We start from the raw sequence: 14479 nt of genomic DNA on the forward strand, positions 1-14479 counted from the left end.
AAAAAGTTGAAGCAATCTAAGTTGCTTATTTAATTCTCATGTTCAAGAATCCTGATGTCACATGTCTGGCACTGACTGTGATAGCACGTAAAAATTTCAGGCCCTGCAATCAAACTGTTGCTCTTTGGCTGATAGTGAAAGTATGAGTACCCTCAGAGTAACAAATAGCACTTAAAAGAGAGTAACTGCAACAGACTTCCATAAACCCTTGGTGAAGTATGCCAAAGCTGACTCCAGTTTCATCATTAGCAGAAATAAGTTCAGAGACCAGGATCAGTTTTGATGTTGCAGTTGGTTGGCTAAGCTAGGTTTGCATGGTATCTATGGCTTGGACTGGCTTAGGGCAGCAGACAAGTACAAAAATCATGAGATCCAGGCAGGCAAAATTACAGATACAACTGCTATTTTCAGATGCTTAGAATAGAGGATCTGATTTTAAGCAGTAATCTTGTAACATAATGTGTATAGTAGCATCATGCAACAGCAGCAGGGACAAAGCAGTCTTTAGATCAAATAGAAATTAGGTGTCACCACAATTCAGCTCTTTCCATTGGACTTGACATTAGCATGACCTGTGAAAAGTGCTGCGCCAGGAATGGCCGTAGGTATGGACAGAGTGGGCAGCAAAATGTGAGAGCAGATGTACAGAGCCAAAAAACAGTCTAGCCGTGTCTCAGTTGTAGATGAAGCACAGTTAGTGTGTTTTCCTTTGTTTACTGTTTTTTCTTCATTTTACCTTTTTTCTGCCTTTTGCCAGTAATAAAAATTATTAGTCTGCAGTAGTATTTCTCACAAGAGAAAGAACTTTCTCTGACAACATCTTACCTAATATCAGAAAGCCAAATCTAAGCAATGAGTACAGCTGTGCTGTACTTCATGGCATGTGATACTTTGATGGCAATTTCAGAACTGTCCCAGTTAGCTTATTCTGGCTGAGAAGCTGAAAGATATCTGACATAGGCACATAGTACCACCCTGGTTTCATGCAGTGTTGTAAGAGTTTGTAACAATGCACATACTCGAGGATACCTTGTTAGTAAGTCACAAAACCCAGCTAAGGAGGTCACAGGAATTATGAACAAAGGCGTGACTCTCAGCAGTCTGTTTCTAGAAGGATATGGAAAAGTTCTTGTTCAGTTCTTATAAACTAGTTGGTGGGCAATTTGTGGGAAGTGTTTTGCAGATAACTGATGCTGGGTTCTTTCACAGGGCCTAAGCATAAATCTGTCACTGTTAAAAGTTTCTGTTGCAAGCTACGAAACCTGAGACACCCTGTACTACCTGAAGCTGAAAGTGTCTCATCTTTAGCAAGCTTTCTTCAGTTCTACCAAGGGATTTGGGTTAGAGGATTCACATGCAATTTCATCTGTTGTCCTGTTGCTTTATTCTTATGTTTCCATCTGGCCTGATTATTCTAAATAAAAATGGCACAACCCCCATTCTGGTATGTAGGCATGTAGATATAACCACAAATTATTAACAAGCATCACAAACATTAATGCTAATGCTTACTACAAACAGTATTATGGGCTCTCTAAGAACATTATAAATTAACTGAGCTATATGAACTGCAGTGGATGAAGTGTAGCAAAATGGGAAGTCTCTTGCCTCTGGAAAACTTTGTACGGTGGTAGGATGTCTTATTTTGAAAGAGAGATGCCTTCGTATGAAGTGGGCGTGTCTGATGACTCTTGTAGCTTGCTTTAGACTTAACTTTTGAAGTGTAGGCAGCACTGAGATGATGGCTGACCTGAAGTAGGTATACATTATTCTTATGATTTTTCTTTCCTTTCCTTTCTTCCAGATGCTATTCATAACCTGTACTAGCAAGAAGTGGAGCAATCAAACCCATGCTTTAGCCATTAAGCTCATGATATTGAGGGTGAATGTTATGACTTCTGTAAGGATGTCTTCCTTTAAGTAATGTAACTGTCTGGATGATAGAATAGGTATTAGAATTAGGAAAAATTATCCAGATAAAATATAAATATTTGATCAAAATTATTTTATTTTAAGGACTACAGAAATTTACCTAGCTCTGTCTTTACTTAATTTCAGACTATATGCTGTTAGCTTTTTCACAGTGACTGCCCTTTTACTTAACCAACAAGGAACAATGGCAAATATAAAATCCTGTTGTTGCTTTATTAATTGCCTTCAGATGAAAGGCAAGAATTACAGATCCAGAAACCATGTTCCAGCCTTCTCCTCCTCCTCAAGTACACTGAGTACATATATTCAGATGGGTGTGTATCTGAGGTAGCACTAACATGCAAAGAGATTATATTTGTATTACATCCATAGTCAGATGCCAAAATAAAAATATTTACTGGGTAGGCTACTCACTCATCACTACACAATAGCAACTACTATGACTCATAACATCGTTGCTGCTGCCCAAGAGAGTAATAAAGAGATGGAAAGTCTATGTTCTTCTAAATATTATCAACTCCAAATAGGCTGGAAAAACTATATAGCATACATTTTCTTGTACTGAAATATAATACTATGGTCTCTGTGCTGCTAGTAGCTGGCAGGAAAACTGACTGGTTGAACTCAGCTGGCTATACTCCTTGTTTTCAGCTTCTAAACTGCAACAAAAGACAATATGTCAAGCATGTCCCTAATCTGTGGTAACGCAAGTATTATAGTTGGCACAGGCATCTTATTCAATTATCAGTGGAACTGAAGGTGATTCATGTGACTGAATAAGAAGAGAGCATGGTTATGACATAATCTGTCTTCTAAAAGAGGCGGGTGACTTGCTGAAAAAGCTTACAAATCACCACTGTAACTGACTGCCAGTTTTCCCAGCTCCTCCTCCCTCCACAGCCCAGTATAAGGTCCGTGATGTTAGTGACAAATTTCTGTGCAACAGCTTGCTGATCAACTTTGGAAGTTGGTATTTTTTGTTCTAAAATTAGCTGTGTTAGAGATTCTTTGAGCTGAAACTGAAACAGCAACCATAAAGAGAATATAAACTGGCCTGTATTCAATTTTATTATCTTGCATATGTGCTTTAAGGGGCTTACTTTTACAGCCTATCAAGATTCAGCTAGAAGTTCTGTTACAGAAGCTTTCGAACAGAACATCTGTATAGAAGCACTAAACAATGGTTGTCAGTCTGTTCTGACAATAAGCTGCATTCTGAATTGTTTCCTTTTAAAATAACATGCAAGAAAACATAACATTCCATGTTTCCACAACATAACATTCTTCCATAACATTCCATAACAGAACATGCTTCCATAACATAACATTCCAGGCTCTAAGAAGGCTGATAAAAATTAAGACAGCTGAGTCGATCAAACTTTTCTTCCCTTTCTTGCCATACCCTTTTGTACTTTTGCTGATTGTACCCATTTTAAATTAAAGCTGTTGAATCATATTCTGAAGTCCAGTTTTTTTGTGTCATATATTCTGGAAAAATATTTAAGCCTTTTTCTTGGAAAAGGACTCTATAATGACTTGAGCATGTAAGTGATACTTAGACAGCTTTCCAGCAGCTACCAATATTATGTCTGAGTTAAAGAGCATAGTCGAGAGAGAGATTGGAAACTAAAGATAAAGCAGAAGCTGAAGCAAGTGATGGAATGCAAAAGCCCCCCCCCATCCCTCACCCCCAACCAGGAAAAATGGTTGATTTTTAGTCGAGAAACATTTTATGTTGATATCTGATGCAATCTGATGGGCGTTAAACTATGTCCAAAATATCTATGGAGACTATGATACAAGCGCTTAAAGAAACTGCTTTGCAGCCCCCTTAGGCAAAGTATTTATGATATACACTTGACTTTTCATCTGCAGTGGTACTACCATCAGGGTAGTTTCAGCCACCTTGCCTTAGCATATCTTTCCTTCGACTTTATTATCATGTGTTATCATAAACTTTTACATGTTTTCTACAATTTCTCTCATTCTTTCATTACAAGAAATATAGTTTAAATATTTAGCTTACAATTTGTGGAGCCCAGGTAATGATTTTTGGTCTTTAAGGCTATATCTTCTGAAATAACATCTTTTTGGAAAATCTTGGTGATTCAGCCTCTTGGTCATGTGGTTACACAAATCGAGGGTTTGTTGTTTGTGAGTGCTTATGCCAACCTGAGTAGTCTGTAGTCCCATGACTTTAGTGTTACAAGTCCTATATTCAGCTGCTGCTGGGACGTGTGATACCTAACTGTACTTGCTCAGTTTCCTCTCAGTACCACACAGTTTCACAACTGCAGAATGCACTTCAACCATCCACAGATGGCCTTGGTTCATATTACATTGTTTTATCTTGTCTTTATGCATGCCACAAAGATTTCCCAAGTCTTAAACAACTGCTGTGTGTCAATCAGCCACTTTTATTTAGCAGGTCATTTTCTGTCTACTGTACTTTCCTGTACTTATCTGAGCACTCTCTGGCTGACCTGTTGTCAGGGTTGATTTTCTTTTTTTCTTCCCCCTTTTCTGTTCACAAGGGTGTGATTTCACTAGGTTTTACATGGGTATTGAGTATTGGGCTTCCAGCAGAGGAGATTTTACAGTCACTCAGTGCAGCAGACATCATCCGAGGCATTACGTTTGGTAAATGTGAGTGTAGTAAAGTATCTTATTTGTGATTTGATGTTGAACTAAGCCTTAATTACGGATTATATAAAATGTTGAACTCTATTTTGCATTCGTGACGGATATGGTCTATAAAAATGTGTTGGCAATAATTTAACTTGCTGTGCCTGTAAGGCTGGGGGGGAGTGGTTACACAAGTAGTTACAGGTATATTTCTTAAATCTAGCCTAAAAAAATAGCAAATGATGGCAGGAAAAAGGGTGCAAAATCTACTTGACTTGGCAGTCTTCATCACTAGGTTTTTTCATTAGAAGAATCTTTTCCTGCCTAGCAGTGTGCTGTTCTTCCCTGAATACTTGATGTTCTAGGTGCGGGAAAGTCTGCTTTACCACTGTGTGTGAGCCAGAGACGTACTGGGGAAGGCCTATGAGCTCTCTATTGAGAAAACTCGTTTAATGGTATGTAATGGAGTTTTAACCCTAATGGAAATGTAGTCGCCAAGGCTAAAGATTTTGGATTCTGAAGTACAGTATGAGACTTTGCTCTCTAAGTGGAATAACACCCCAGCAGAATGACTGGCAGCATGATTGAGGATGCATAGCTGAGGCCAAAGGATTATCTAGGCAGACATACAGAAATGCCTGTTTACTTATGAGGATTCCTGATTTTCTTTATAGTACTACAGAAGTTAATAAGGAATGAACTTTAGGACCATACGAACTGACTGACTGACAAAATTTTAATACACAGGGCCTAAACTAAACAGAAGATACATGTTTTATAAACACTGTGGGGGCAGTTGGGGTAGGTGGGTGGTATTTCTTAATAAAAGGAGAAGTCTTGAAAAAATTGCATTGAGATGTTAGGGAAGATGAACAGAGAAGTTAGGACACAGAAATTCTAAAAAATTAAAGCTAGTTAGGAGAAGAAGAGGGAGTGAAGGCCATTATGTACTTACACAGTGGGCCATTCCTTTAGGGGCATTATGTACTTACACAGTGGACCTGCTTCCTACAGGGGCCACTGTGAAACTTCAATTTAGTTACTCTAAAACAGGGAGTAAGGACCAAGCTTGGTGAACTTATAGATGATTCTCTTCTTCTCCCAAGTAACTAGTGATAGGATGAGAGGAAATGGCCTCAAGTTGCTTCAGGGGAGGTTTAGACTGGATATTAGGAAGAATTTCTTTACTGAAAGAGTTGTGAAGCATTGGAACAGGCTGCCCAGGGAAGCGATGGAGTCATCATCCCTAGACGTGTTCAAAAAACTTGTAGATAGGGCACCTCAAGATATGGTTTAGTAGGCATGGTGGTGATGGGTTGATGGTTGGACTTGATGATCTTAAAGGTCTTTCCCAACCTTAATGATTCTATGATTCTAATTAGAATAGGATGCAATTCATTATAGACTAGTGCAAGGTTGTACATTTAAGTAGAAACAATGGGTAAACAGAGAATGAAGAACTGGATGCTAGCTAAATAAGAGCATTAAGAAAGGATCAGGAAGTTATGGGTCCTAGGCTGAAAATATATCAGTGTTGCTATATGGCTAATACGAAAAGAAAAATGGCCCAAAGGTCTCTGAAAAGAATAACAGAATGGTAGAATACTGGGTTGGAAAGGACCTCGAGGGTCATCTGGTCCAACCTTTCTTGGCAAAAGCACTGTCTAGACAAGACGGCCCAGCACCCTGTCCAGCTGAATCTTAAAAGTGTCCAGTGTTGGGGAATCCACCACTTCCCTAGGGAGATTATTCCAGTAGCTGATTGTTCTCATTGTGAAAAATTTTGCTTTTGTGTCCAATTGGAATCCCTGCAGGAGTAACTTGTACCCATTACCCCTCGTCTTTTCCATGTGATTCCTTGTGGAAAGGTGGTCTCCATCTTCTTTGTAGCCACACTTTAAATACTGGAACACAGTGATAAGGTCTCCCCTAAGCCTTCTTTTCTGAAGGCTAAACAAACCCAGTTCTTTCAGCCTTTTCTCATACGGCAGGCTTCCCAGACCTTGGACTGTCTTTGTAGCCCTTCTCTGGACCCTCTCTAGCCTTTCCACAAGAGGGTAGAAGGTTTTTTTCACTCTAGCCATTTTCAGCTGGAGTCCTATATCTCCTTTTAGGCACCTAATTTCAAAAGAAGTCAAGGAACGACTGGTGAAGAGGAACCAAAAGAAAGCAACAAAACACATCTTGAAAACTTAACCTGTGAGAAAAAGACAGAAAAACTTGTGTTTATTTAGTGCAAAGAGGGACCTGCTGATCAGAGTTCTACAGATAGTCTTCAAATATGTAGAAAATTTCTGAAGCGAATGGAAGTCTTTTTTTTTTTTTTTAAAAAATCCATGGTGGTATGATAAGAACCAGTAGGTTGAAGTTGAAGAGATGCTGATTCAGGTTACACATTAAGAAAAATGTAGCTAAGTAGTAGATTATCTGGGGAGGCTGTGTATTCCATTTCTGGAGGTCTTTAGGAGTAGGCAAGACAAGCATACTGCAAATAATCATTGGTCCTAGGATGGAATAATGAACCATAATGAATGGGATGTCTTCAGACACCTTTTAGTCCTGTTTGTTGGTGTCTGTGATTCTCTAAATTCCTTGCAAAATTATCGGATGAAGGTGCTCAGTTCCTCACAGCTCAGCTCATAAAGATGCCTCGCTTATATCTAGTTCAGCACTTCAGGGCTTGAAAAGTGTCTTTTGATTCGATAAATATTTTATCTCTTTATTTGCATTAATTAGCACCATGTTTCTTTTCATCAGCTGTTTTATATTTGGGTCTGTAGACTTCAATGGAGATCAAGAAGCAACGAATATATTTAAAAAATATTTTAAAAGTCCTATTCACAAATGTTCGGTTGAAAAAGAAAGGACAGTTGGGGGCAAGGATTATAATTATATTGGTGCCATTGTACAAGTAACTATAAATGAGTAGTCAGCTGCAGACTAGTGTAGTTGAAGGGAACTCACTGGCGTTGGATTCTTCTGTTAACTGAAAAGCCAGCCAGTGTTTTTTTTCCCCAGCAGACATGCATTGCCCGCAATGGAGCTGGGAAACGAACCAGTAAGGGCTCATGTTACTTTTGATGTGCTAAGCAAACAGCTCCACTCACACAGTTACACAATGTTGTATGCAGGATGAAGCTATGGGACTCTAGTCTAAACTTTTAAAAATAAATATGCAGATTTTTTTTTAAATTGTGGTGTTTCTGTGGTGTTTCTCTGGAGTAATAAATTCATAGGAAATGGGACATAATAGTTAGGAACAGGCAAGGTTTTAGAAAGTCTTGCTCTTTAGAGCCATTTAGAAATCTGTAAGTGATTATGTAGCTAGAGTAGTTCCTGATAAGAATTTGATAATTTAAATAATTTGTGAATGGTTAACAAAAAACTTTATACTTTTCTTTCAGTAATTTCTAGGAATAGTATGCTTCATATGGCACATCTTACCATTTAAAACTAAACACCAAGATTCCTTGACTTTGACAAAAGACTGATGAGACCAGATATTTCAAATTGAATGATTTTTGTCTTGATAAGATGGCATTTCCCAATGAAATGATAATTTGCTAGAAAATATCGTATCTATTCCTATACCATTCTTGATTGCTGGAAATGAGAAAGTATTCAAAATCCAGGTAAAAAAAGGTACATGCAAAAGGTTTAATGCATATAATATAAACAGTTTTGGTCTGTAGACATATTTTGCAAGTGACAGCCTCTCAATGTATATAATTTTTATTAACTTTCTTGAAATTTTAATATTAACTGTAGAAATTCTCATAGCACTTTTTTCCCTCAGTCACAGGTGAATCATCATTCATCTAATAATGAAACTTATCAAGAAAGATTGGCACGATTAGAAGGTGATAAAGAGTCGCTCATACTGCAGGTATGTCTTAAAGCGAACACTGTCTACATAGTTGATATTCAGTGAATAAAAGCTGAAGTGACAGAGTATTTTCTGTTAAATGTTAGCAGGTCACAAATGTAACTGATATTTAATCAGGAATTAATTTATAATTTGTATAATCCATCTGGTTGGTTTCATGGTGGGTAACTTGGTAAAGGAAAGGGGAGTAACAACAGTAAGAGGGAGAAGAATGACAAAGGGAAAATATGGAGTCCTGAGACAATGCTGTGGTAGTGGTCCTCATTCTAGGTTTGCTAGGTTGTACCAGTTGATTTTTCTAGGTTCTGCGTGCCACCAGTTTTAATTAACTGGAAGACTGGCAGGTAGATAGAACAGATATTTTTTCTGCTTGTATACTGTACCAAAGTTGCTTTACATCGTCAGAAAGCTTAAGGTAAAAGAGGAAATAGAAAATTTGACAGTAAAATGCATGCCTAAGCTCTTCCAGGTTTCCTGTTTCTCAGTTTACCAAGCCTTTTTCAAACAGATTCTGTTGTACAACTCAAAAAAACACATTGTAGAACTCAAAAAAACTTAATTATTTTTTCTGGGTATTTTCACTATAACTAGACTGTATGTTACATGCTTTTTAAAACTGAAGTTGGAGTTTCTTAAAATGGTCTTTACATATCCTTTCTCTTTACATTACCAAAGAATATTATAAGCATATATATTTATATCAGACAAAACTGAACTATACTGGGTAGGTATTCTCCCTACTTTCAGTTACTAGTTTCTGTAAGCATGTTTTATCCTGTATGTTCTGTTCACACTTGTGTTAATTTGCTGAGCAGAATTCTCACTGCTGTTGTCAAATAAACAATAAATGGTTTGTGAGACATAAGCTTAGACCTGGTTGGATTTTTTCGTTACTGTTAAACTAAAATTGCTGTTACCAAACTTAGGGGGAAAAAAAAAATCCTGAGTGAAAAACAAACTTCCAGCTGAAATTTAAGTGTTGAAGTGTATGCTGCAAATTCCCTTTTTTCCAAGAGCGAATCAGGTCAGGGGAGACAACATCACAACTGATATTTATTAGAACACCTTTTATTACTCAAATGGTTTTTAACTGTAACATCTCAATTCTATTAATGATAGCAAATAACCTTTCACACAGTACGTTCACTTCTCACACAGTTCACTCACACACATGAGCAACTCATAACTGGAGCAACAATTACAAGGGCAAACCCAGCTGTTTACTCAGAAGCAGAGGGCTGTCCTGATGCACCTGTGACTTTGTCCCTGAAGGCCTCCTTTGTTTTGTCACATGTGTGTATAGTCCTGAAATCTTTGTCTGCATATAGCAGCCACTGACGTGTTGGATGTGGTTCATGCTATGCAGCCAGTCATTGATGGTCATGTGTGCTGCTGGGCTTGCACAGATTTGGCAGAATGCTGGTGTTCAAAGCGTATCAGCTTTTGTGGATTTAACAGGACCGCTAGTCTCCAGTGCCTGTAAGTTCGTGAAGACTGTTCCAGGCTACTGCTCCGTATGTACTTTTCCTGTCTTTATCTTGCTGATTTTTAGTAACTATTTCTTCATCCACACGGATAGGCACCCATAGAACACTGCCAGCCAAACTCGCACGGAAGGGTTGTTTATGACATGGTTTGGAGACCTACCTAGAGTTTTTCTCAAAAGAAGTGCAGTAAAATCAGATGTAGAAATTATCTCTCTCTTGCTTTTTACCCCCATCACACTCCCATCAAATCAAGAGGCTTAGTCAATATTTATGCATTTTCCTATCCCACTGCACAGTATTGCAGCAGAACTCTAAAAACCCCAGGCAAATAAGATAGATGAAAACCTCAGTCTGGTAGATGAACATCAACAACAAAAAAAAGGTGCCAAGATGGAGCTGGGATTAGAACCTGATTTACACCAGTTTGGTGTATTCTATCTAGACAGTCCAATACGAGGAACACAGGCAAGTCCCATGTTGAGGTTACACTGGCCCGAGGCAGTCTGCTGGTACAAACCTGGCTCCTAGGTGTGACCATTGGCATGAAGGGTGAGAAAGTGATGCGAAACAGCACCCCTAGTCTGTAGCTCATGTTGCATTGTGCCAGCAACTGTGGTTCATAGCTGTAATCTGTAGGGAATATGAGGCTGGGAGCACTCCAGTCTTGCATCAGACTTGCTGCAGAAGCAGGACAAGGCACCTTGTAGTGGGCACAGGTCGTGCCCACTGTGTCCCCCAAGACTGTGTCAAACAGTGCACTTTCAAACCTGCTTCCACTGTTCAGTCTGTAGTGGAGGCTGGAAATGCTGCCACTCTGGGATACCTTCTTAGAGCTCAGTGCCTATGTGTAGGAGCTAATGTACTTCTTTAGGCATTTGTTTTGGTTTGGTTTTTCCTCAAAGATGTTTTAAACCCTATACCAGTTGATTTTTAGCTAATTGTTAAATATGCCTCACTTTTATAGACATTTACAGAACATATGTTATCTTTGGGCTGATTTTTGTGGGTGTTGCACTGCTAAGGCAAGATGGACTTGCCAGCGTAGCAAACGCTGGGGTTATGTTCTGTGTGCAGCCTGCTGATTCCCTGAAGAGTCTGGCAGATGTGATCCTGAACCGAGGGGAAAATATGAGCTCAAAGTGGCTAATGTGCTTCTCAGCCTAACTACTGGAACATCCAGCACATGCTTCTAAAGCTGCTAAGGTTTTACTAAATTCCATTGCAGGTCACATTTAACATACAGGGTTTTACTTACAGGTTACAATGCAAGTTGGAACCTAACCCGACCCTTTAAGTGGAGCTTGTTTTCTTTCTCTGGAACCTGCATCAGGCTGAAGGAGTGGATTCAGTTTGTTCCTTTTTGCTTTCTGACCTCACAGGGAGGTTTTTGTGTGCCATCACTCATTTAATGGAAGCAAAACAAAAAGCCAGATAGCAACAGACTTCTTGCAGGGACTTCTCCCCCTGCCCCAGCTTGGATGCGTCCCCTGCCATCTGCCTCCACCCACTCCTTCCTATCATCTCTCATCCTGCATTCATCTGTACTCAACCCTAGAGCCAACTACTTTAGAGGCATGAGAATAAAATAGTCCTCTTTTTTTCTATTTCTGTGTTCACTTCCCAGGCACGTTTGTCACTGCAGGTAAAACAAATACAGATCACCCAGTAACTCCCTCTGCAGCTTCCCTGAAGTGAACTCAGTTGTTCATTGATTGGGTTTTAGAAATGCTGCATGGTGGGTACATCTTAAGGGTTTCACTTCCACATACTGTGCTTTCCCCCCCCCCCCCTCCTCCCCTTTAAATAAAGGTGTTGCAGGGTTGGATGTGAGAGCATAGAGAAGTTTTTGTTAACACATTTCATTCAAACTGCAGTTTAAACACCTACGGTTGCTTTTTTGTTTGAGATAACATTTTTCTAGTGTAATCAAAGGTTTTATATAAATAAATAGTAAAAATGAATATACAGAGTGTATGTGCTGCTTAACATAGGAATTAACACTCAGGGATTTTTCACATCTTGCTAATGAGTGTATTTTTTTCAGCTTTACAAGCTTTGAGTTAGGCTGCTGGGCTTTTCTTATGACACACTCACTGGTCTGTACCACCATTCCCACAGTTCTTTACCAGTATTGCTTATTGTTTCTTTTCCTGGGATTCATTGTCTGTATCTCACTTCTGCTTTCATGTTTTGGCTTGCAAAGCCTGGGAATTTTTCTTGGAACAGAACTTTGCTGCTGCTGCTAAAACATGCCTTTTACTCATTGCGTTCTTTATAACTTCAGAACGCTTTATTGATAGGTAAGCTGTTTTTCTGTTCTTGTAAGAAGTAAAGTAATTGGTTAGTTTCCGAATGAACAGTTGTATTGTTTCTCCGTTTAGGGAGTGAAATGCCAACAGAACCTGAAATGGCAATGCATGTTCCAAAACCACTTAAAATATCTTTAATATCCTATGTTCTTGTTAAGTGCTTTTTAATTTTTCAGACTTTTGCATGAACTGACTTGGGGAGTCTTCCATCTCTTCTAGAAATGCTCATTTTTTTTTTATATTAAACCAAAATAATTGGGGGGGGAGGCAGGTAGAGGGCGGGGTTGAAGCAAAATATAGTTAAGACTGAAAAATTGTCTATCTTGATAGAGCAGGTTGTTGCAGTACACAAGGATATTAAACCACTGAGGACTTCAAAGAGAACTTGCTGTTAAAATGTGCATTTGGATGTTAATTGTATAAGGTAATTGAAACTTATTTACAGGCAGTTCAGTAGCATTGTGCTTCTCTTCTCAAATTGCAGGTGAGTGTTCTCACAGACCAGGTGGAAGCTCAAGGAGAGAAAATCCGGGACTTAGAAATCTGTCTTGAGGGGCATCAGTTGAAACTGAATGCTACAGAAGAAATGCTTCAGCAGGTAAAAATCTGGATTGGAAAGCTGCTCGTATAATCTTCTTCAACAGAGGGGTGAACATATATGGTCAGCTTGTCTGCATGTGTGAGTGCCTTTGGCAACAAGATAAAATGGGAGAAAAATGCCTCTCTTATTGTCCTCTTTCTGCTTTCCGCTTCTTTTTCTTTTTTTTTTTTCTATAAGTGTTTCTTTGTTTTCCTGTTGCAGAAACATTTTACTGGCTGGTTGCATAATGCTGGATGTGGCAGCATGTAAAATGAAACTATTATGTCTTATTTGTACAGTGCTGACGAACTAAATTTGAGCGTGGTTGAGTAACTGGTTAGACGGGTTAAATGTATCTAATATATGTAGAAGTTATAGAATTAAGAAGTTTTATTTAAATATCTTCTGGTTTTGTATAGCTTTGAACCTGAACAGGTAGTAAGTTGAAATTAATTACTGTATCAAGTTTGATTCTATAACCTTAAGACCTAAGGAGAGCTTTCCCCTTACTTTTAAAAGAAAATTAGTATATAAAGACATATTTTTCTGTATTTCAGTTGGCAGTTTCAGGCTATGTGATTTAATTTTTGCTCTTTCATGTTGTATGTGGAGGGAGCAAAACAAATGATAAATTAATTACTTTACATTTCATGGGTTACTGCAGAGTTGGCAGGTCTGTCGATGCAAAAGAACTTTCCTGGTGCAATTTTCTGTTATTACAGATGCAGATCATCCGCTGGTAATGCAGTACATATTGAAACTGTAAATAACCCTCAAAATCTATGCCAGAAATTTGCAGGATAGGTATTGTTCTTGATGAACTTACTTCCTCTGCCCACCCAAAATTCTGTGTTACAAATTTACTTTTTACTAGGATAGGGATCCATGTACGTAAGTAAGTAAACAGTAGCAGTTTCTATAAGATAAGCTGGTATCCTCACCCTTTTAAAGTTATAATTCTCCAAAGTTCTCTAAAAAAACATGATCTCACCCAACCTTTGCAGCCCAAAATGCTACCAGCTGGGAAAAGTCTTATTCTCATACTTAAATGAGGGGATGTTTTTAAAAATGCAAATAATAAGTGCATTTAGTTTTTCAGTGAGATCTGAAGTGAAATTCAACGAACAGTAACCATTTAGGTTATGAAAATCTGTTTTCTAACTCAGGAAGGCATTTTACAATAGAGTGTAGAAGTTTCCTGTTTCAATGTAAAACTAGATAGTTGTTCTGTGAATTCTGCTAAAATTGTTTATTGTTTCTCTGACTTAAAATTTTCTGCTCTGATAGTATTCTGAAGAAACTGTCAGTTTAGAGCCTGATTTAACAGAACACTGAGACGTATGAAAATAGGCTGTAATAATACATGTACGTTGCTATTTCATTTGAATCTACCCATCTGGCATTTGGTACGTGTACAAATGCATACAAAGCTGATCTTAAAGTGATAAGCTACAAAAGTCTGTACTAAAGCTAAGGAAGTCAGAGAATCTCCAAATATATTTAACATAAACCTTAAATCTAAATTTTGAGATCACTTTGAGTGGCTGTAATTGTTGCCAAATGGGAGTAATTTCAAATTTATTTTCTTTCCTGTACACATATTAAATATTTAGCAATAAGCTTGAATTTGTTGATTGTTTTGTATCTTAGTTTTGAGATC

The 14479-nt window shown here is 38.3% G+C and overlaps 1 protein-coding gene across 6 annotated transcripts in view; it reads left to right on the forward strand.

Annotated features, from left to right (window-relative positions):
• The window catches only part of PPFIBP2 (PPFIB scaffold protein 2), a 109003-nt gene that overhangs the window by 48361 nt on the left and 46163 nt on the right, over positions 1-14479 (forward strand). For all 6 annotated transcript variants that reach the window (XM_075427607.1, XM_075427608.1, XM_075427609.1 and 3 more), the window contains 2 exons: positions 8354-8443; positions 12724-12837. In XM_075427607.1, coding sequence (XP_075283722.1) covers positions 8354-8443; positions 12724-12837 — 204 coding nt within the window. The remainder of the gene's footprint in view (positions 1-8353; positions 8444-12723; positions 12838-14479) is intronic.

The sequence above is a fragment of the Opisthocomus hoazin genome, chromosome 7 (genome assembly GCF_030867145.1).
Source record: "Opisthocomus hoazin isolate bOpiHoa1 chromosome 7, bOpiHoa1.hap1, whole genome shotgun sequence".
Taxonomy (NCBI): Eukaryota; Metazoa; Chordata; class Aves; order Opisthocomiformes; family Opisthocomidae; genus Opisthocomus; species Opisthocomus hoazin.